The 22,072-nt window shown below is 43.4% G+C and overlaps 2 protein-coding genes across 2 annotated transcripts in view; both read left to right on the top strand.

Annotated features, from left to right (window-relative positions):
* Window positions 1-608: 608 nt before the first annotated feature.
* Window positions 609-6,724, top strand: NDUFB8 (NADH:ubiquinone oxidoreductase subunit B8). The gene is made up of 6 exons (XM_004459180.5): window positions 609-760; window positions 1,022-1,148; window positions 2,642-2,741; window positions 3,151-3,306; window positions 5,102-6,430; window positions 6,596-6,724. The coding sequence occupies exons 1-5, from the start codon at window positions 676-678 to the stop codon at window positions 5,192-5,194; spliced, it is 561 nt and encodes a 186-aa protein (XP_004459237.1). The 5' UTR covers window positions 609-675; the 3' UTR covers window positions 5,195-6,430; window positions 6,596-6,724.
* Window positions 6,725-10,466: 3,742 nt separating this feature from the next.
* Window positions 10,467-22,072, top strand: part of SEC31B (SEC31 homolog B, COPII coat complex component) — a 37,506-nt gene continuing 25,900 nt past the window's right edge. Inside the window, 3 exon segments of the mRNA XM_058299486.1 lie at window positions 10,467-10,509; window positions 11,042-11,179; window positions 13,542-13,665. Coding sequence (XP_058155469.1) covers window positions 10,467-10,509; window positions 11,042-11,179; window positions 13,542-13,665 — 305 coding nt within the window.

Below are 22,072 nucleotides of genomic sequence, written 5' to 3'. Positions count from 1 at the left end.
GGTCTATTTTTCCAGGTCTTAGCAATTCTGAGGCTTTAAGCAGTCTATAGAAAGATGCCTCTGGTGATAGGTTTGGTTTTACATTTGTTGGGTTGAGGTGATTGAGCCATTCAGGTGTAAACACGAACTGGAACTGAAAGTCAGTTCTGTCTCAATTTCTGTGTCCCTCCACTCATTTAAGTGACATCAATCGATTTGGGGAACAGAACAAGACCAAGGGCAAAATTTGAATAATAAGCACAATTGGGGATGGAAGGGGGAAGTGTCAGTGAAGGAGAGGAAAAAGGCAAGCAGCCAGAGTAGAACCTATGACGGCTCATTTTACTCGTACAGCTCCTAGGGCTGGCTACCTGAGACGTTCAGGTTCTGGGTTTCCATTGTGCCTGTGTTGTTCTAAATCAGCTGAGGGCAAAAAGGGACATAACCAGATTATGAAATATCAAAATAGCTAACCTGCCTATTTTTGTCCTTCCTGCAGTTCTTTCCTGCCTCTATCCAACCCCTCATCTTTCCACTGGCTTCCCACCAGCTTCCCACCACGGTTTAAGCCCCGCCCTTCTTTAACATTTTTAAGACTTTTCTTCACTACTGGCTTCCCGCGTCGCGTTTGGCCCGGCTCAGCCGCCGTGATGAGGACTTTGCGCATGTGCGGGGTGAACCGTGAAGAAGGTGAAGATGGCGGCGGCCAGAGCGGGGATCTTGGGAGTCCGATGGCTGCAAAGGGCAGCCTGTGGCGTGGTGCCATTGGGTGCACGGACAGGTCGGCGAGAACGGTGGAAACCTCAGTGTGGGGAGGGGCTACTTGAGTTTGTCTGCCGAGAGGATGGTATCGTGGAATACCGTGGCTGCCGTGTTCTGGCTGGGTACCGAGGCAGAGTTGATATATCCAAAAAAAGGGGCGGAGGCTCTAGCTGGTCCGGTTAAATCCCGGGCTCCGGCCTACGCGTTCCCTGAAGCTTGAAGTTTTGGGGGCTGCAGGGGAACGGGGTCGCTTCTGAATCTGTCTTGTTCTGCGCTCTAGCTTCCCATATTACCAAGGACATGCTCCCCGGGCCCTACCCCAAGACCCCAGAAGAACGGGCTGCCGCCGCCAAGAAGTATAATATGCGAGTGGAGGACTACGAGCCGTACCCGGATAATGGCATGGGGTGAGCTAGAGAAAGGCCTACTTGCCTATCTACCCGGGTAGTGATGGGAGGAGGCTGACTGAGTTGGACGGCTCAACTCTGACCCTTTCCCCAGAACCTTCTCTTGACCCCGCAGTCAATGAAGTGGATGCTTTTCACGGTGTAGGGAAGTGGGAGGGAGTTGGGTGAGCAGCTGCAGCCGAGAGGACTTCAATTTTCTCCTTGGCGCAGGCTGTTTCTTCAAATGAGGAAACCGAGGTTTAATAGCTCCCTTGAGGACCCCCAAATAGCAGGAACCTTCTTTGGCTCCATCCAGATCTCTGGGTTTCATTTAGATTGAGCATCTGCTGGGCTCAGGTGCGGTTACCCAGGCACGCGACCAGGCTGCAGTTGGACCCTGGTCATGAGAACCATATTTGTAAATGGAACACTGTATTTTTGTGTGCATATCTCTTTTAAAAAATATTTTTGTTTTTGTGCACATACGTTTTTTTTCAGATCTGCAGAAGTCATAGCAACTATTAGGCAGCATAAACAGCCAACCTCTTTACTCCAGTAGATGATGTGCCACTATACCCCACTGCCAATATCCATATAACATCCCTATGATTAATTATCTGAAGTGACTACCATTGCCCCCATTTCCTGATCTAGTGTCACTCTTTCAGTCTTAGTTTCAGCAGCTACTATTCTTGTTATTTTCTAATCATTTTCTGTGACACATGTCTAGTTGTCATTGTTTCCTGTTTTTTATTGTCTTGTAGGCAAGGACAGCCTTGGTAGCAGTATGTATAAAGTGAACCTGGATCTGTTGGGGGGGGACCCAGATTAGCAAGAAGTCCTGTGGGATTTTTTTTTTTTTAGTAGGTCACAGAGATTGAACCCAGGACCTTGTACATAGGAAGCAGACGCTCAACCACTGAGCTACATCTGCTCCCCAACGAGAGTTGGTTTTTTTGTGTGTTTGTTATTAGGAGGTACTGGGGATTGAAACCTGGACCTCATACATGGGAATCTGATGCTCAGTCACTGGAGCTATATCAGCTATCCCTGTGAGGTTTTTGAGACACTGGAGATGTATACCAACTTGGTGGTTGAGGAACACATTTGCAATGAAAAGAATACTTTTCTAATATGTTTTTTTAATTCCATTTAGCTGGATGACCTTGTGCTCAGACCTTAGACTTTCTAATTAAAAAAGCAGAGTAATTGATCACTGAGTTCCCTTTTTAGTATTGTGAGATATCTTTCCTTTTTGTTGAAAGAGGGTAAGGAAAGCTTATATATGTTATAATATCTCAGAGTTTGACATAAACTTTTAATTACAATTTGGATTTGGGTGGTTCTGTGCTTAGTGATTAGAATTTGAGATCTAGATTTGAAAGACAATTCTTCAAGTCCTTAGGTGAGGAAATTATCTCTGTCCCTTGTTTTCTTATCTTTGAGATGAGGAAACTGCATTGTCTGAGTCCACCCTGAAGTCCACCCTTCCAATAGTTCTTGCTCTTTCTCAGGTATGGTGACTACCCAAAACTCCCTGACCGCTCACAGCAGGAGAGGGATCCATGGTATGACTGGGACCACTCAGACCTGAGGTTGAACTGGGGTGAACCGGTGAGAGAACCATATTCCCCCTTTCTTCTCTATAATGTCTTCCAGGGGTTGAGTCTTTAGTTTAAATGGCACTTCTCTGTTCAAGCTTTTCTGCCCAGAGAGACAAGGTCTGGTGGTCTGAGGTCTGAGGTTACATGTGTAGCACATGGAATGAGACTTCTGGGAATAATCAAAGTTGTGTATTGTGAAAGTTATGACCTTCCATGATCGAGCTGACTCTGGTCAGCAGAACCTAGGCAGAGGCCAGCACCTAGTCCAATAAGTTGTGGTATATCACACCTGGCTCTTAAAATATTGCTTGGGGCAGTAGAAGCCTGGCATCAAGTCTTATATCAGGCTCTGGACACTCTGGGCTTCCACCTTTCCCAGGTGGAGCAATGTGTGACTATAACCTGTCTTTTTGCTTTAGCTACACTGGGACCTAGACATGTATATCCGGAACCGTGTGGACACATCCCCCACTTCTGTTTCTTGGAATGTCATGTGTAAGCAGCTTTTTGGCTTCGTGGCCTTCATGGTATTCATGTTCTGGTTGGGGGAGATTTACCCCACCTACCAGCCAGTGGTGAGTATCTGGGAGGTATCTTTAACCCCATTTCCCAAGGATTGAAGTGTCCAGAGTAGAGATCCAGCTACAACGAAGCTTGACTTCCTGGATCTAGGGAGAGGAAGATTGGAGGGCTTTATCCATTGGTTTGGTACAAGTACCTCAGCATTGCTTCACTCCTACATCTTAGATCAGTTTGGGTGAAAAGAAAGTTTAGGACTGTATGAGGTAGAGTCAAAGGGTCTATAGCTGAAATCTTATCCTTTGCTAGAGGTGTGAAGGGCATTTACTTCCTATAGGGAACTAGAAACATTTGTCTACTACAAGCATAAACAGTGATATTTTGGAGGCTATAAAGGACATAGAAAACATACTTGCCAGCTTTAAAGAATTTAATCTGATTAAGGAAATTTAGATAAATGACATGAAAAGCAATATTTGAACAGGTGTATCAGTGTTTGACACAGTTTGTGTGTGTATATGTGCGAATGTATGCACTTAAGGCTATGAGGTGCTGTTAAGGAGAATGGTTATAATAATGCTAAAAATTAGATTTGAGTGGTGAGAAGAAGTTGAAGAGAACATTTGGGGCAAGAGAGAACAGATTGGAAAGAGGAAAAGGGTGAGTTAGCTGGATTGGAATAGATCTATATAAAACACTTCCTAGATAACCAGTGCTGCATTGGTTCTCCCTTGGGGAGTTGTTACCAATTCAGATGCCTAGTCTCCACTCCCTTGAGATCCTATTTCAGTAGCTCTGCTATGGGGTTCTAGAGTTGATATTTTTAACAAGCTCCCAGATAATCTTGACATGCATGTAGGTTTGAAAATCATTATGTTGAAAAATGTGAAATGACCTGATCAGTTAGGTTGGAAGATTGGGCAGCCTTTATTGAATGAGTGAGGGTTTGGAGTTGATGTTATAGTAACTCACTTCATTCAACAAATATTTGTGGAGCTTCTACTGTGTAGAGGTACAGACCATGCTAAGGGTTGGGGATACAGGGATGACATGGTCTGCTTGTAGACAGCAGGAAGCCACTGTGGGTGTTTTTGAACAGAAGAGCATCATAATGAATCCTGGGTTTTTAGGGAGATTAAGTAGTCTTCAGAATAGATTGAAGGGAAGGGAACTGAGGATGCTGCCATGTTTGTGCCTCTGCCTCTGCAGAAATAATCAATGCCCCGACATTGTGCACTGACACGAGCCTTACTACCAAGCCCCAGGGGCTCCAGGCTGGAAAGTAGCATAGGGCTGGTGTGAACACTAACTTCACTTCAGGAGAGCAAGAAACACAGTGTGGCTCTTCCATTTTTCAGTTCTGTAAGCACATCACCCTTTTCTCCTCCCCTTGAGCTGTGTTCTCTGACAGCTGTTTGTTGGTAAAGCCAGCAGCCCCTAAAGCACGTCCCAGCCGTGTCTCCTCTGTGCTTTCCCTCACTGCTGCTCCTGCACGCCTCATTTGCTGGGCTACTTTAGTGGTGGAACCATTAGAGGCTGAGTGACTTAAAGGAGATTGAGTCTGTCTCGACCCCGAGAGAGAGTGGAATGGATGGATGCATCGTCTCATTTAGAAAGCTTTGACTCTCTCTCACACACACACAGTGTAGGCACCACTTCTTTTACAATCTAAGCTTTTTCTCTGCCTTTGGGCTGAGCAAGGAAGAGGAATACTGCCTTGGCCGTTCAAGTCCAGCTGGGTCTGACCAGAGGCTGCCATGTACCTGTCTACTATGTGTAATTGTTAACTCAGAGTGGGGTGTAGCCTGCTATTGTGTATTTGTTCTTCTTATTCCTTTGTTTTTTCCTTAGGGGCCAAAGCAGTATCCTTATAATAATCTGTACCTGGAACGAGGCGGCGATCCCACCAAAGAGCCTGAGCCGGTGGTTCACTATGAGATCTGAGGAGGCTTTCTGGGCTTTTGTGCCCCCTAACTAGGACTCCCTCATTCCTGGAGATTTAACTTTAATGAAATCCCTAATAAAACTTAGTGCTGCTGGGAAACGGACTTTGGCCCAGTGGTTAGGGCGTCCGTCTACCATATGGGAGGTCCGCGGTTCAAACCCCGGGCCTCCTTGACCCGTGTGGAGCTGGCCATGTGCAGTGCTGATGCGCGCAAGGAGTGCCGTGCCACGCAAGGGTGACCCCCGCGTAGGGAAGCCCCACGCGCAAGGAGTGCGCCCGTGAGGAAAGCCGCCCAGCGTGAAAAGAAAGAGCAGCCTGCCCAGAAATGGCGCCGCCCACACTTCCCGTGCCGCTGACGACAACAGAAGCGGACAAAGAAACAAGACGCAGCAAAAAGACACCAAGAACAGACAACCAGGGGAGGGGGGGAAATTAAATAAATAAATAAATCTTTAAAAAAAAAAAAAAAAAAAAAAAAAAAAAACTTAGTGCTGTGGTATCTGTGACTCATTTCTCCAGAAATAGCCAATCACAAGGAACATCATCCTTTTCCTTTTTTCCTGCCTCCTGTCTGGCCACCCCTCCTCCCACCCCCCACCCCCTTTCCAGCTCTGGGATTGAAAGGATGAGAGGAAAAGGGTAGGAGGTGGGTGTAAGCCTAAAAAGATAATTTTTTTTTGCTGGGGCTATGAAGGCAGTTGAAGGTTCCATTTGCATAGTAGGTGGGAAAGCTAGCTCCTTTTCCCATTTATAGGGTCAAGGACGAAAGAGAATATGTTCTTGACTTCCCAAGTTGAAACAAGATTTATTTCTCATTAAAAAAAACTATTTTTACAATTTTTATGGCTAGTTAAAAAAAAAAAGTAAAATGTTTAAAGTACATTATAGGATAAATAGGTGTTTTTATACTGGCCTGGGGCTGTAACCGCCTCTGATCTTATTTCTGTTACAAGAATATGTTTTCTTTATTCGAAAGCAACTTCCAAATCATAGCTTCTTAATAAGTTGACATTACCAATATTTATGAATTAAAGGATAGTTCCATGAGTTATTACTGAACCTATGCATAACTTTCATTATCCCAATGATTAATCCATGCTTCTGTAATAGCCTTAGAAAAAAGAAAACCTCGTTTTTGAGAATCTACCTCATTGCATTTTTTTTGCTCATTGTCTGCTTGCTTTTTTGTCTTTAGGAGACACTGGGAACCAAACCGGAGACCTTCCCTGTGGGAGGTGGGTGCGCTAATGCTTGAGCCATATCCCCCCTCCCTGTTTTTTTTTTTGTTTGTTTTTTTTAAGGAGGTAATGGGGATTGAACCTAGGACTTTGAAGCAGGTACTCAACCACCGAGCAACCACTCCCCAATAAGAACTGTTTTTTTCATTTGTCTGTTTTTAGGAGGTACTGGGGATCCAACCTGAGACTTCATACATGGAAAGCAGGCCCTTAACCACTTGAGATACATCTACTCCCTGCATCTGTTTTTTTAAAATTTTTATTCAAGTATATCATTCATACATGAACACACATCCTGCATCTGTTTTTTTAAGTGAACCAACCCATGTTCTTTTCACCCCTTTGGGACATTTTTTTAAGATGTGCTCATACTGCCTGAAAACTTGCCCTGTTTTTAAAAAATTTACTAAATATGCTTTAAACATGACCTCTAGAATCAACTTCATTCAGTTTAAGTATTGGATCCTCTAGGGGTTGTCCATGCATACCTTTATGAGATTAGGGAATGAATGCTTCATTCTCTGTCCTCTATAGCATTTGATAATCTTTTATTTAACAAACATGTTTCTAATATATATCAAGACATTGATAGGCTCTAAGGATATAAAGTTGAACAAGAAAATAATTACCTTCATGTAATTACCTGGAAGACAAGACCAGCAGTTATAAGACAACGTGAATGAATTCCTAAAAGATGTGTGAGTTGAGAGAAGAATGCACTTAAATTTTTTTTAACCATGTCCTACTTGAAACTGACCTTCCATCTTTGGTTCAAAAGTCTTGGAGTGCTCCATCAGTGACTCTTCTACCTCATTTCCTAATTCTAGATGTTGCCTCAGGTTCAGTTTTCAACCCTTCTGAGTTTCCTTTAGGTTTCATCCACTGTTGTAATGCCAAGAATTTCAAGAAATACTTGAGCGCTTAGTATGGAGAAAGAGTGGGCTAGGCTCAGATAATACCCTAAATTTCACTCACCTTGCCTTCAAACCCTGGAAGACTGCATGAGAAAGAACTTGAGTTTCACAATGACTTGGGCTATGTCATAATTGACTCCCCATCTTTGGAGGTGTATCAGGCAGAAATACAGAATTCGTGCATAAAATGGAGCTTTTGGATCAAATAACTAGGTCTAAGATGTTCCACCTGCCTGCAGGACATTTTTATTTGGAAGTGCCACAATTTCCTCGATCGACATAAAAAAACTGTATAATCTCTTTGCCTCCACCTTCCCACCTCATATTCTCTTCCTCTGTTAATACTACCACTGTTTTCCTAGTTTCTCAGGTTCAAAGGTATAATAATAGTGAATTTTTTATCTTTATCAGTCACATGACCCTGTCCAGCTTTCTTTTACAGTTATTGGCATGATATTAAACCATGCTTTTATCACTTGGTACCTACATTATTTCCAAGCGGACCTTTATTTCCAGTCTCAAAATACAATCTTTACCTTATTGCATCCCTTAACCCTTAATTTTCAGTAACTCACAATTATCTGCAGAGTTGAGGTCATATTCCACAACCTGCAGCCAGCCCACTCCCAACAATCATCCTCGGTTTCGTTCATGGTACGGGACACGCCAGGTTGCCTTCCTCCTTGCTAGAACATTATCTGTTTTCCTGCATTCCCAAGAATAACACTCGTCTCCCGTCCCTAATGCCTTCCAGGAATCCCTTGGGTTCAGAGTAATTTCGCCCTCAGCACACCTATAGCCCTTAATTAATTCATTTCCACTAACAGCTTTCGGGCACCGGTTATATTTCTGGGCTGCAGCGTGTTTCTCACTGCCACTTATGACCTCTACTGCTTTTTACTTTTTCGACTAAAGTGGATTCCACTGAGCTCCTGGGGCTAGGTTCCAGTGTTCTCCCGCTTCAATAAATGGATAATGAGTTGAATAACTATTTTTCCTTTTCAGAGACTGTCTCCGCAAGCCTGGTTCAAATTGAATAACTTGAACTTATTCAATAACTTACTGGTCGCAGGATCTGGCCCACTACGCCAAAACTGTGTAATGACAGGGCAGCCGAGGGAGTTCCGATGAAAATCTATAATCCCATTAGGGAACGTACTCTGGCTCTGCGTCCTGGGTTTAGCACTTCCTCGTGGCGCATGTAAACCGAAGGTGCCCGGCAGCTGGAATTAGTTTTGGCTCTTCGCAGCCACCGTCCACAGCGCACTGGCGCGCCCAAAAGCCCTTCGAGAGAGCGTGCTCCGCCTCTGGCTCTGCGCCACCGGACAGTTGATTTGGGTTGTCTGTGCGAAGGTTGGTCTTCACCTGTCTGGGAGTCCTTAGGCGCGGAAGGCAGAGGCCCTGCCTGGGTCTGAAAGGGTCCTGTGAAGCCGGAGAGTCGTTCCTCCGTCTGCACAGCGCTGGGGGGAGCTCGCTCTCGGCGAGATTCGGGCCAGCACCTGTTCCCTCCCTCCGCCGGTCCAGTCCGCCCTCAGGGCTTGGGGCCGGTACGCCACTTAGGGTCCATTACTACATTTATCTGCCCTCAGATGGACTCCACTCTACCTGCCGCGCCGGCGTTCCCCAGTCCGGGGAGGCTCTCTGCTCTGCGCTGCCCGAACGCCTCCGCGCTCGCCCTGGGTCCTGACCTGACCTGACCTGGCCTGACCCCGGCGCGTCGGGCTTTGGGGAAGGCTGGAGAGAAGCTGTGCTCACCGCCTCCCTAAGGGCTGGACTGCCTTGGGTAGCCGGCGCCCTCCACTGCAGCAGGCTGTTCTGCTTTGGGTTGAATGGTTATCGCTCGCTCTCACCCTTTGCCGCCCAACCGTTGTCCTTTTGCTGACCTCTGTGGGGCCTCGTTAGTACACTCCTGTCTCTGAACAAAGTGGATTAAGAACACTTTTTCCCAATTCCTAAACTGCTTGGGAATTGAGCACTTTATGGAGTTTTGTTTAGTTTAGACTAGATAGTTAAAAGCACGGGTTCCGTTTGGGGTGCACATTTCTGCCTAGCCAGTTATTATTACTATAACCTCACAGAACTATTGTGAGAATTAAACGAGCTAAAGCATGTCGAATGCACGGTGTTAATTGCAACTCCTGTGCTATTAGGGGTTCTTTCCCTACTTCAAAATGGTTGTAATCAGCAGGTGGCATTGGTGTGCAGCATGTTAGAAGCTACCCGAAGTAGCCTCTTTAGAGGGCCCCTGGAAAACTTGGCTTAATTGACAGCCTTAAACTTTCTTCAGGGTGGAAGTTCCATAGAAATTAAATAATCCTAGCCCCCTATCTCTGTAGGTGAGACTGATCTGACTGGTTTTCTCAAGCAGGTCACAGTGGGTCTGGGTTTCCTCCCCCAAGTTCAGTATGATTTGTATGTGTGTGTTTTAACCTTTCTGCTGGTCTTTAGAAAGCATAGTGGAAAAACGGATGCCTGCATACCTACAATAGGTATTTATTGAGCACCTTCTCTGAGCCAGACATTATTTTAGGCACTAGCTATAAAGTGATGAACAAAGCAGACACCATGCTAATTCCCATAGAGCTTCCATATTAGTGGAAGAGACCAAGTAATGTAAATGTAAATGAATATGCAGTTATAAATTGTTAGGGAGAAAAGAAGTGAGGCTGTTTTTGTCTGAGAAAGTTGAGAAGCTGAGCCCAGAAGGATGTGGTGAGGAACCAGCCATGCAGAGAATGAAAGGAAGAACATTCAAGGTATAGGGAAGAAAAGAATTTGTAAAGGTTCCAAGGTGGGAAAAAGCCAAAAATGATGAAAGCCTAGTATGCCTGGAGCATAATGAATAAGGCATAAAGTAGTGATTGGTTGGATTGGTATCTGGAACCTTTGGGTAGGGCAGTAGTAAGGAGTTTGGATTTTATTCTGAATTTGAGAGAAGTAGTTGAAAGATTTTAAGCATGAGGATGCCAAAATCCTATTTATGAATTTTAAAGTTCACTCCTGCTGCTATGTAGAGAATAAATAGGAGGACGTTATGAATAGCAGGGAGAGGGCAAGCTGGAAAACTATTGCAGTAATCCAGGTGAGAGGTAATGATATCTTCAAGTAGGGTGGAAGCCATGGAGATGGAGAAAAGTAGACAGATGAAAACATATTTTGAAGGTAAAATCAGGAGTACTTAATAATGAATTGAAAGGAATGTGGGAGAGAGAGGAATGAAGGGCAATATTCAGGTTTTTGGCTTGACACATTGGGTGGATTATGGTACCATTTACTGAGATGAAGAAAACTGGAGGAATAATGAGATTTTGGAGAAGGAGGCAATGGAATGAAGAATTCCATTTTAGAGCAACTGTTAGGTATCTTTGATATATCCAAGTGGAAATATTTGATTAGCAATTGTATATTAGCACTTGGAGCTGAGAGGAGAGATGTGTGTTGGTAATATGAATTTGGGAGTCACCAGCGTATGGATAATATTTAAAGCCAAGAGAATGGTTGAGATAACTGACCTTGACAACCAATGTGTTTGAATATCCTTAAGAGTTTAAAGCTTTAGATTTTAGTAGTTGGTAAATGGACTGTCCTTACAGATCTGCACTTGGTCATGTATTTCTCACCCTGTGTTGTCCTGAAATGCCCTATCCTGTGGTGGAGAGAGAGAACCAAGATCCTTGGTCCACTGGCCATTAAGCTTGCAAGTTACTCTTTTCACTGGGCCATGCCAGTTTTCTGCCACCTACAGGACCAACCAGGAAGCTGAAGGAACTTGAGCGGTCAGCTGTCCTCATGTGGAGCCCAGCTAGCCGGTACCCTGTGTATCTGACCAGTGGTATGGCAGCTGTGGACTAGGATCCACTGGAAATACATAAATCAAGGAGAAACTTAGGATCCAGAATTCTTTATGGAGCACCAGAGAAAGCTTTAAGGTTGCAGAAAGGTTGGGGGGGATGACTTGCAGCATAAGTGAAGGGATTTTGGGTGTTTTGGATACCTGGGGGTAGTCTTGCAATATGGCTTTTTTCCTTTCTTTCTTTGGAGTTACCATTTGAGAAGGAGATTCCCCAGTCCCCTCCTGTTGTTCCTGCGCACTCCCTAACCCCTTTATATGCCAAATCTATACCTATATTGTTGCTCATATGCTGCCTCTTGACTTTTCTTTTTTTTTTTTTTTTACACTTTTTAAAAATTAAAGTTAATAGATCAAAAAAAAGTTACATTAAAAAAAGGAGGAGGTTTTCATATACCCCCTACCTCCCACCCCACTCCTCCCACACTAACAACCTCCCCTATCATTGTGGCACACTCATCGTACTCGGTGAATACATTGGAGCACTGCTGCACCACATGGATAATAGTTTACATTGTGTTTACACTCTCCCCCAGGACATTCAGTGGGTTATGGCAGGATATATAAAGTCCAGCATCTGACCCTGCAATTTCATTTAGGACAACTCAGATCCCAAAAATGCCCCACATCACATCTCTTCTTCCCTCTCCTGCCCTCAGCAACTACTGTGATCGCTTTCTCCACTTCACTGCTACAATTTCTTCTATTACTAGTCACAGCAGTTTTATAGTAAATACCAGTAAGTCCACTCTAATCCATATTTTATTCCCATTCTGTGGACCCTGGGATAGTGATGTCCACTCCACCTCTAGATCAAGAGGGGGCTTAGATTCCACATGGATGATGGATGTAATTCTTCTGCTTGCAGTTGTAGGCACTTATTTTTTAAAATTTGTTTGTCTTTATATAATTTATTTTTTTAAATGTTACATTCAAAAAATATGAGGTCCCCATATAGTCCCCGCCCCCGTTCCCCCCCCTCCCCCCACATCAGCAACCTCTTTCATCATCATGGTACATTCATTGCATTTGGTGAATACATTTTGGAGCACTGTTGCACCACATGGATAGTGGTTTACATTGTAGTTTACACTCTCACCCAGTCCACCCAGTGGGCCATGGCAGGGCCTACAATGTCCAGCAACTGTCCCTGCAGTACCACCCAGGACAACTCCCAAGTCCTGAAAATGCCCCCACATCACATCTCTTCTTCCCACTCCCCACCCTCAGCAGCTACCACGGCCACTTTCTCCATCTCAATGCTACATTTACTTCCATTACTAATCACAATAGTTCCAGAATAGAATATCAGTAAATCCACTCTAATCCATACTCTATTCCTCCATTCTGTGGACCCTGGGATAGTTATGTCCGCTTCACCTCTGTATCGAGAGGGTGCTTAGAATCCACTTGGATGATGGGTGCAATTCTCCTGTTTGCAGTTGTAGGCACTCCTGGCTCCCTGGTGTGGTGGTTGACCTTCTTTACCTCCCTGTTAGCTGGCTGGGGTAAGTCCAATAAACAGAGGGTAGGAGTTGCAAGTCTGTTGAGGCTCAGGGTTTGGCTATCACATGGACAGTCTAGAGATTGAGGTCCCCTGAGTAAACACTAAACCCCAGCATCAACCACAGGTCCGGAAAAAGTGACAGGAGAACCTTGTGAAGAAAGATCACGTCTGAGTCCAACTCTATCACAGTCAGGAACACAAACTCCAAAGTAGGGCCAACTGACATGGCACTGAAGTTCATCTGTGTAGGCACTCGATTCCCTGGTGAGGTGGTTGACCATATTTACCTCCCTGTTAGCTGACCTGGGTAAGTCCAACGAACCAGAGAGTAGGAGTTGTAACGCTGCTGAGTCTCAGGGCCCATCTGGCACATGGGCAGTCCAGAGATTCATATACCCTGAGTAAACACCTTCCCTGGTGTCAACCACAGGTTCAGTAAAAGGACAGAAGAGGCATGTGAAGAAAGGTCACATCTGAGTCCAGCTCCATCACACTCAGGAGCACGAATTCCAAAGTAGGGCCCTCTGATATGGCACAGATCTCCAAATCCATCTGCCATGACCATATACGCTGTGGGTCTCTGTAGCCTTCAGGAGAACCAGTTGTATCTACTTTTCCTTTTTCTGGGGTCCTGCTGAGGCGTGCATAAGCGCGACTCCTCTGATGACCTCCTGACTTTTGAAGATTCTTAGCTATATCAACTCATTTGTCTTTGCCATTTCCCCCTTTTCAAGGTCAAAAAACAGTTTTTAACACATGATCCAACGTGTAGGCTGAGATATTCTGCTGGTCTGAGTTGACCCTTTTATTCAGCCTCTTGACTTTTCTTGTGCCTAGGACCATCTGCTGAGCAGTTCAGTGCCTCCTGTAGCACAAAGAGAACATTGGAAATCTTTGAGGTTGATTTCAGGGACCCCTCTCTGGAACTGAATCTCAAGGGAGTCCTTTCTTCCTTGAGCAAGTACTATGTCTGAACTATGGATGGGTCTGCAGGATAGATCCTCCTTTGGATCCTGATGAGAAATTCTAGGAGTAGTGTGTGCTTCTCAGGGATCATGGGGAGACAAGTGGTAGAAGGTAGCTGCACGAACTGGCAGAGATGTTAACTCTGGGTTTATTTTGCAAAATGATTTTAAAAACAACCATGTTCACCTTTCTGGTCGATAACAGCAGCAGCAGTTCCAGGTAGAATGTATGTGATAATGACACTTTATACGAGCCTGGAGTTGTGTGTACCTGATCTCTCCTTGTACCCAGCAATGTGCTCTCCTTCCTCCTTTTGCTCTTGTGAAGACAACAACCTGACGCAATAGGAGGAGAATGAATGGTCCTCTCCTCATTACTTTTAAGCACCAGTTGGGTACTCATAGATTTCATGGCCCTGACAGGCCTACAGGGCTGGGAACTATTGTTCATTGCTCAGCACATATATACATGTCAGGCACTGTTCTAGGGGTTCTCTATGTCTTATCTTATTCAGTCCTCAAAATAAGCCTAAGAGCTGAATCATTATTCCCATTTTCCGTAGCAGGGAACTGAAACTCTGAGAAACTGGGATTAAAGTATTGGCTTGTCTGATTCCAAGGCTTTCCTTCTTGCCGGTGTTCAACTGCTCTTTTATAGGTAGATCTTCCAGTCTGGAGGAGCAGTGACCTCCAAGATTTTATACCATCAGGAAATATGGGAATATTCACTATATTCAAGTTATGTATTCAGTGTATATAATATACATGTATTATTGTATTGTTCTGTTAATAAAGTACAATTTCTATCTTCCTTTTTATATTAAAATATAAATTTTTTTCTTACAGCCTGGTGAATTATCATGTCCACCCCACTTTAGAGATGCAACTTTCCATCTGATGATTGATGAATCCCTTATGCATTTTGTTGGTCCATCTGAGTGATCAGTTAATATTTATTTTTTTTAGTTTTTGTTTGTTTATTTTTCTTTTCCATTAAGATATTTAGACAGGGGAGCCATTGTTGCTCAGTGGTTGAGCTCCTGCTTCCCATGTATGAGGTCCTGGGTTCAATCCCTGGTAGCTACTAAAAAAAATTTTAGACAGAAGTACGCCTTCTTTCTTTTCATAGTTTAATTTAACAATGAAAGATTTCTTATTGTTCTCTTGTTCTTGAGCCCCTGTATCACTTTATGACAGTATCTCTTATTATGGCAGTTTCTTACATCTCTTTGTGTTTCCAGCATCTGGGCCCTTAGAGCAGGCACTCAAGGATTTACCAGTAATGATGATATATTCTTATCCTCTAAGCAAGCATTTCAGAAAGGGTGCCTGAAAGGGGTGGGACAATTCAACAATGTTTACATTCCTGGAAAGAAGAAAAGATGTGCATTAGTCAGCCAAAATGGGTGCTGATGCAAAATACCAGAAATCGGTTGGTTTTTATAAAAGGTATTTATTTGGGGTAAGAGCTTACAGATACCAGGCCATAAAGCATAAGTTACTTCCCTCACCAAAGTCTTTTTTTTTTTTTTCCCATCCTCCCCCCCCCCCAAAGTCTATTTTTATGTGTTGGAGCAAGATGTCTGCCGATGTCTGCGAGGGTTCAGGCTTCCTGGGTATCTCTGGGCTCAGGTCCTGGTTTCTCCACAAGGTCAGCTGTAGGCTATGAGGCTCTCTGGGTTTTGCTTCTCTCCATAAGGTCAGCTGCAGACTACCAGCTCTCTTTCCCCAGGGCTCCAGCTTAAGAGTTCAGCATCAAACTCCAACATCAAAACTCCAACATTAATAACCCTCAACTCTGTTCTTTGCCATGCCTTTTATCTGTGAGTCCCCACCCATCAAGCAGTGGAGACTCAACACTCTAATCATAACTCAATCATGTACAGGTTACAGATCAGATTACAAACATAATCCAATATCTATTTTTGGAATTCATAACCATATTGAACTGCTGCAAGGGGGCAGTGGTCAGGGGCTTTTATCCACAAGAAGTCAAGCAAAAGCTTCAGCATGGTAGTTTGTCATTAGGGCTAATGATTCTTTAGAAACAGGCAATATACTTAAGAAACCTTGAAACTGAATTCTAAGATCTATGTGGACAGAGATTTTTGTCTCTTGTATTCATTGTTCTATCCTGGCATCTAGAGCAGTGCCTGGCTCATAAATATTTGCTGAATGATTGAGGGATAATAGAAACTTCTGAGTTCCCAAACTGAGCATTCATGTAAAACACTTTAATTAGTTACATTCAAATCAGTGACAATCTGTTTATTTTGCAGTCAGTAAGGTTAAAGGGACTATTCTTGAAATGTTGCCACTGAATTTGGAAGTCATGAACGTCACCTCATACCCCTGCTCTTAACCTGCAGGGATTTCGGGAATATAGCCAAAATAAATAATACATTTAACATTACTGATAATAATTCATCTCTACTTTCTTTGTTTTCACCGCTATAATTGTGTTCAAAGATTGGTTCTTATTCCCAAAGACCTAAGGGATTATCTTTGATGCAGCCCAGCTGGGGCTTTTCTGTAGAAATCGTCTTAGACCCCAGGGACTAAGACACCCACTTCTTCCTGTTCCAGCCTGGGTTATATCACTTACTCAAAAGTCAGTTTCACAAACTTTTGACCAAGATGAGCAGGGTAGATAGAGGGTGATCCATCATTTGCTTTATGCTTCCCACTCTTTTCTATGTCATATTCTGCCAGGTATCATGAAAAGCACATTTGTTTTGGGTTGAAGCCTTGGCTGTAACAAATAAATCTCTATGACTTTGGGCAAGTTGAGTTGTAGCAGTGGTTCATGTAACAAGAAGTTGTATGAAATGACTTCTAAGTACCTTCGGAGCTCAAAATTCAAGTCTTATATTCAGTTTCTCCTTCCCTTTTTTTCTGTTGCTTATCTCCCCTTATCCCTCCTCCCCCCTTTTTTTAAACCTTTTCCTGGGAAATGGATGGGGCTCAAGTGATTTGGTTCCTGTCTACTATATGTTAGGCCCCGGATTTGATTCCCAGGACCTTCTGGTGAAGGCAAGCTGGTCTGCACCTTGGAGAGCTGGTGGCCCATGCCCCAGAAAACTGGCACAGCAAGATGACATAACAAAGGGAGATGCAAAGGAGAGACAGTGAGAGACGCAGCAGACCAGGGAGATGAGGTGGCTCAAGCAATTGAGTGCTTCTCTCCTACACCAGAGGTCCTGGGATTGGTTCCCAGTGCCTCCTAAAGAGAAAGATGAGGGAATTGGACTTGAGCCAATGGATAGGGCATCCGCCTGCCACATGGGAGGTCTGCAGTTCAAACCCCAGGCCTCCTCGACCCATTTGGAGCTGGCCCATGTGCAGTGCTGATGCACGCAAGGAGTGCTGTGCCACGCATGGGTGTCCCCTGCGTAGGGGAGCCCCACGTGCAAGGAGTGTGCCCCATAAGGAGAGTCGCCCAGTGCAAAAAAAAGTGCAGCCTGCCCAAGAATGGTGCTGCACACATGGAGAGCTGACACAGCAAGATGACGCAACAAAAAGAAACACAGATTCCCGGTGCCACTCATAAGGATAGAAGTGGTCACAGAAGAACACATAGCGAATGGACACAGAGAGCAGACAACTGGTGGGGGGGGAGGGGAGAGAAATTTTTTAAAATCTTAAAAAAGAAAGACGAGAAAAAAGAAAAAATAAATAAGCAGACATGGAAGAACACAAAGTAAATAGAGAGCAGATAGGGAGTGCAAACAACAAGGTGAGGGATAAAAACCTTTCCTGTGTCTATTATTAACTAAGTAACTTTTCAAAATTTCCCCTCTTCCTCTGCTTGCCATTTTCACCAGACCTGTGCTGCCACCAAATTTGGATCCTGGATATCCCCTTATCCTTAATCATGGTGCATCAGAGAAATAGTGTCCATCTAGAAATACCTTGCTGAAAGAGAAATGTGAAAAACTAGGGTGGCTGTTGATAAGGGACAGCCTCAAGCTACTAACAGTGTGAAGAGAGTGCATGGATAAATGAAACTGACACAGAATCAGTATAGATTAGCCTGTGCCCTGAAACAACAAGGGACCTTGAGTTAGTTAGTTGGATCCTTCTCAAAAGGAAAGGTTTCCCCTGGCAATATATTGGGCTTCACTTTCCAGGAAGTTTTGGATCACAGAGAGGTTCAACAATGGCAGGGGAGGAATACTGGTGTGGAATGTTATTGACAGGGGACACATGGTTGTCAGGGAGTTCTACAGGGCATATATCCAGGGTGTACATAAAAATGTTTGGATATTTTCATAGTGGATATAATTAAAAACAACAACTAAGGGAGTGCTGGGTTCCTAGCCAGAGGAGCTCTATCACAGTCCCTAAAGGAACAGCAACAATCCCCCAAGTGCAACAGCAAAGACCAAAAAAGAAGGAAGGTCCAACAATGAGCCCTTGATACTAATGACTATGCTTGTGAGCCTGTGTACCTGAAATAAGAACAAGGCCTAGAGCTGTAGGGTGCCTAAGAGTTCCCTCCTGAGAGCCTCTGTGTTGCTCAAATGTGGCCAGTCTCAAAGCCAAACTCAGCATGTAAATGCATTTCCGTCCCCCCAGTGTGGGACATGACTCCCAGGTATGAGCCTCCCTGGTGCCGAGGGATTACTACCAAGTACCAGCTGATGATGTAACTAGAAAATGACCTTGAATAAAAGGGTCAACTCGGACCAGCAGAATATCTCTATCTACATATAATACGAGGAGTTAAAAATGCTTTTTGACCTGAATCAAGGGGGAAATGGAAAGGACAAATGAGTTTATACGGCTATGAGTCTCCAAAAAGAGCTGGGAGGTTAGCAGAGGGGTTGCCCTTATGCACACCTCAGCAGAGTCCCAGAGACAGATAAAGTAGTTACAACCCCGGGTATTGGTTCTTCTGAGGGCTACAGAGATCCACAGGTTCTATGGTCATGGCAGATGGAGTTCAGTGCCATGTCAGTTGGCCCTACTTTGGAGTTTGTGTTTCTGTGTGATGGAGCTGGACTCAGATGTGATCTTTGTTCACAAGCCTCTCCTGTTACTTTTACTGGAACTGTAGTTGGTGCTGGGGTTTAATATATACCCAGGGGACCTCAATCTCTGGACTGACCATGTGATAGCCAGGCCCTGAGCCTCAACAGACTTCCGCTCCTACACTCTGGTTTATTGGACTTACCCCACTCAGCTAATATGGAGTTGAAGAAGGTCAACCACTACACCATGGAGCCAAGAGTGCCTACAACTGAAAGCAGGAGGATTGCATCCAGTATCCATGTGGAATCTAAGCCCCCTCTTGTTACAGATGTGGAGTGGACACAACCATTCCAAGGTCCACAGAATGGAGGAATAGAGTGTGGATTAGAGTGGACTTACTGATATTCTATTCATGAACTATCGTGATTAGTAATCAAAGAAAATGTGGCATTGGTGTGGAGAAAGTGGCCATGGTGGCTGCTGGGGGTAGGGAATGGGAGGAAGTGATGAGATGTGGAGGTGTTTTCAGGACTTGGAGTTGTCCTGGGTGATGCTGTAGGGACAGTTACCTGACATTGTATGTCCTCCCATGGCCCACTGGGTGGAACATGGTAGAGTGTGGACTGTGATGTGGACCATTGACCATGAGGTGCAGCGGTGCTCTGAGATGTATTCACCAAATGCAATGAATGTCTCATGATGATGGAGGAGTGGGATGAGGCAGGTGGGGGGTGTATGGGGACCTCATATTTTTTGAATGTAATATTAAAAAAATAAAGACAAAAAGAGAAAAAAGGGTAAGAGGGAGCTGACACCCCAGATGGTCTTGCAAGATGGTTTCAGAGGCCAGGGGAGTCATTCTGGTGGTGTATATTCCTCACATCATGTCTGCCTTGGACAAATTAAAATGCAAGATATTTAATTTAATCATTCTGTATTGTTCGAGGTAACCTCTAAAGACAGTGAATAGGAAAGGAAAAAAAAAAAAGGAAAGGTTTCAGGGAGAGTAATATGCATTGTTTACATCGTTGATCTTTGGACTGAGGACATAGCTTTTGTGGCTGTTATGACCCAGGGGTCCAAATGAGTTCAGACTCACTCTACCCTCTTATCTACACTGAGTTTCTAGATTACTGTGTGACCTCTATAATCTCTGTATGACCATCCTATTGATCTTCCAGTACCTTTATCTCAGTTCTAGCTACTTGGGAGCACTGTGGCCTCTCTTTGGGGACCTGTGTAAGGGCTAGAACCAAGCAGAAAAGGATCAATTTATGTACCTTTGCTAATTTTCTTGTTCCCAAGATTTTCCTTCTCTCTAGAGGTACTAAGGTCAAAGAGTAGATTGATCTATGTATCTTAAAAAAAAAAAAAAGACAAAAAATAAATTAAACTTATTTTTTTAAATATAACATTAAAAAAAAAAAGAGAAAGAACAAATAAAATAAAAGGTCAAAGAGTAGAGAGAGCATGGGCTTTGTTCTTGGTCAGACATGGATTCATATCCCAGCTCTGCCATTTTCTCTCCTCTTGGGCACATTATTTAACTTCTCTGACCATTTTCTCCACTGTAAATTTAGAATAGTGCCTGGCACATAGTAGGCCTTTAGAAAAAGAGAGTTCACCTCTCTACCAGCCATTGCTCCACTCTATTGTCTATTCTCCAGCTTGGAGCACTGCTGGAAATTCCCCAGTCTGCTTGACTTTTTAAAAAAAATTTTATTGAAGCATATCGTTCATACATGAACATACATAAACAATAAATGTAAAAGTAGTGAACTTACGAAACAAACATGCTTACCATCATATAGGGCTTCTGCACATCACCACACCACCAACACTTTGCATTATTGTAAAACATTTGTTCCAAACTATGAAAGAGCATTATCAAAATATTACTTTTAGTGGGAGGGAGAGTGGGTGGGATATATGGGAATCTCATATACTTTTAATGTAATATTTAATCTAAAACTTCTTTTAAAATAAAAAATAAAATGTTAAAAAAGATTACTGCTAGCTATAGCCCACATCTTACATTTGTTCTATTTTATTCCAACCCACCCGATTATTAACACCCTGTATTAGTATTATATATTTGTTATATTTCATGAAAGAATGTTCTCATATTTGTCCTGTTAACTACAGTCCATCTTCTCCACAATTCCCTGGGTTACTTTGTGTAGTCCATTTAAAGTATATACTCAGTGGCTCTCATTTTCATCAGAGTTTGTGCTGGCATCACCTCAGTCAATTTTAGAACATTTTCATCACTCAAAAAGGAAAAATCCCAATACCCTTTTTACCCCCCTATTTTTGTCCCTTAAAATTGATATAATATCATCTTTGCCATTGCTGCAAAAATATTACAATATTACTGTTACCTATGTTACAATATTACTGTTACCATAAGTTACATTAGTTGTAATTAGTTGTGAGGAAACTTGGATCTCCCCAGCTATTTTGGCCTGCATGTGGACAAACTCTTTTTCAATTTAGTTGACTAACATGGAGTTGGAATTTTTCAAAAGGAATTTTCATTAGTTTGTTTGTTTTGCTTTTAGGAGGTACAGGGAATCGAACCTGGGACCTCATACATGGGAAGCAGGTTCTCAATCACTTGAGCTACATCCACTGCTCCAAAAGGAATTTTACTAAGCAACATTCAAAACAAGGAAGTACATAAGTCACAAACACAGGAATTTATACAGCACATATTCCTAATCATAAAGTAGCCAAAGCCCAGGCTCAGATTATTTCAGCTGGTATAACCTCCTGATCGGACAGGCCTCCGTTTATTTTCTTTAACCTTGTCTCTTTCATTTTGCCGCAAACATAGTCATGAGATGCTTGCTAATGTTGGTTCAATCTTTATGAAAGTCAACTTCTTCCCCTTTTGTTCTAGGCTGGTATGTGTGCCTGACGTATCTAGTAGAGTGGTTCTCAAGGTCTGAATAGGAATTCAAGAATTTTTATTTTCCTCTGTAGGTGTCACCCATCATTCTGTGGTGCCGTGTGGTCTCCATCATTGGCGTTATCATCTTGGGAACTCTTTAGCAGAGAGTTCCACCATTATTCCTATGTTTTGAAAGTGACCACCTTCCTACACAAATTCTTCTTCCTATGTTTTCTCCTTAAATTCTCACTCAGTTCCTGTATCAGGCTAAAGGCCATCTTTTTTGGTTTTTTGCTTTTTGTTTTGAAAAATTTCAAACAGAAAAGTTGTAGAATAGTACAGTAAACACATCCTTCACTTCCATTCACCAGTTCTTAACATTTTGTCACATTTGTGCTCTCTCTCTCTTCTCTCTCTACACACACACCCAAATCCGTATCTTGTTCCCTGTTCATTTACAGAAGTGATTGAATCCATTGAATGATCAGGTTTCCTTTCTTGCTTAACTTGTCAGCTTCATCCGTTCTCCTAGGGGT

This window comes from Dasypus novemcinctus, chromosome 6 (genome assembly GCF_030445035.2).
Source record: "Dasypus novemcinctus isolate mDasNov1 chromosome 6, mDasNov1.1.hap2, whole genome shotgun sequence".
Lineage (NCBI taxonomy): Eukaryota > Metazoa > Chordata > Mammalia > Cingulata > Dasypodidae > Dasypus > Dasypus novemcinctus.
This window is presented reverse-complemented; position numbering and strand designations above follow the sequence as displayed.

What these genes read in the sequence shown, in the direction of transcription:
- NDUFB8 (XM_004459180.5), top strand. Translation starts at nt 676, where the DNA reads ATGGCGGCGGCCAGAGCGGGGATCTTGGGAGTCCGATGGCTGCAAAGG. An exon ending in GCCATTGGGTGCACGGACAG is followed by an intron (nt 761 to 1,021) that starts GTCGGCGAGAAC and finishes TCTGCGCTCTAG; the next exon opens with CTTCCCATATTACCAAGGAC. An exon ending in GGTTGAACTGGGGTGAACCG is followed by an intron (nt 2,742 to 3,150) that starts GTGAGAGAACCA and finishes TTTTTGCTTTAG; the next exon opens with CTACACTGGGACCTAGACAT.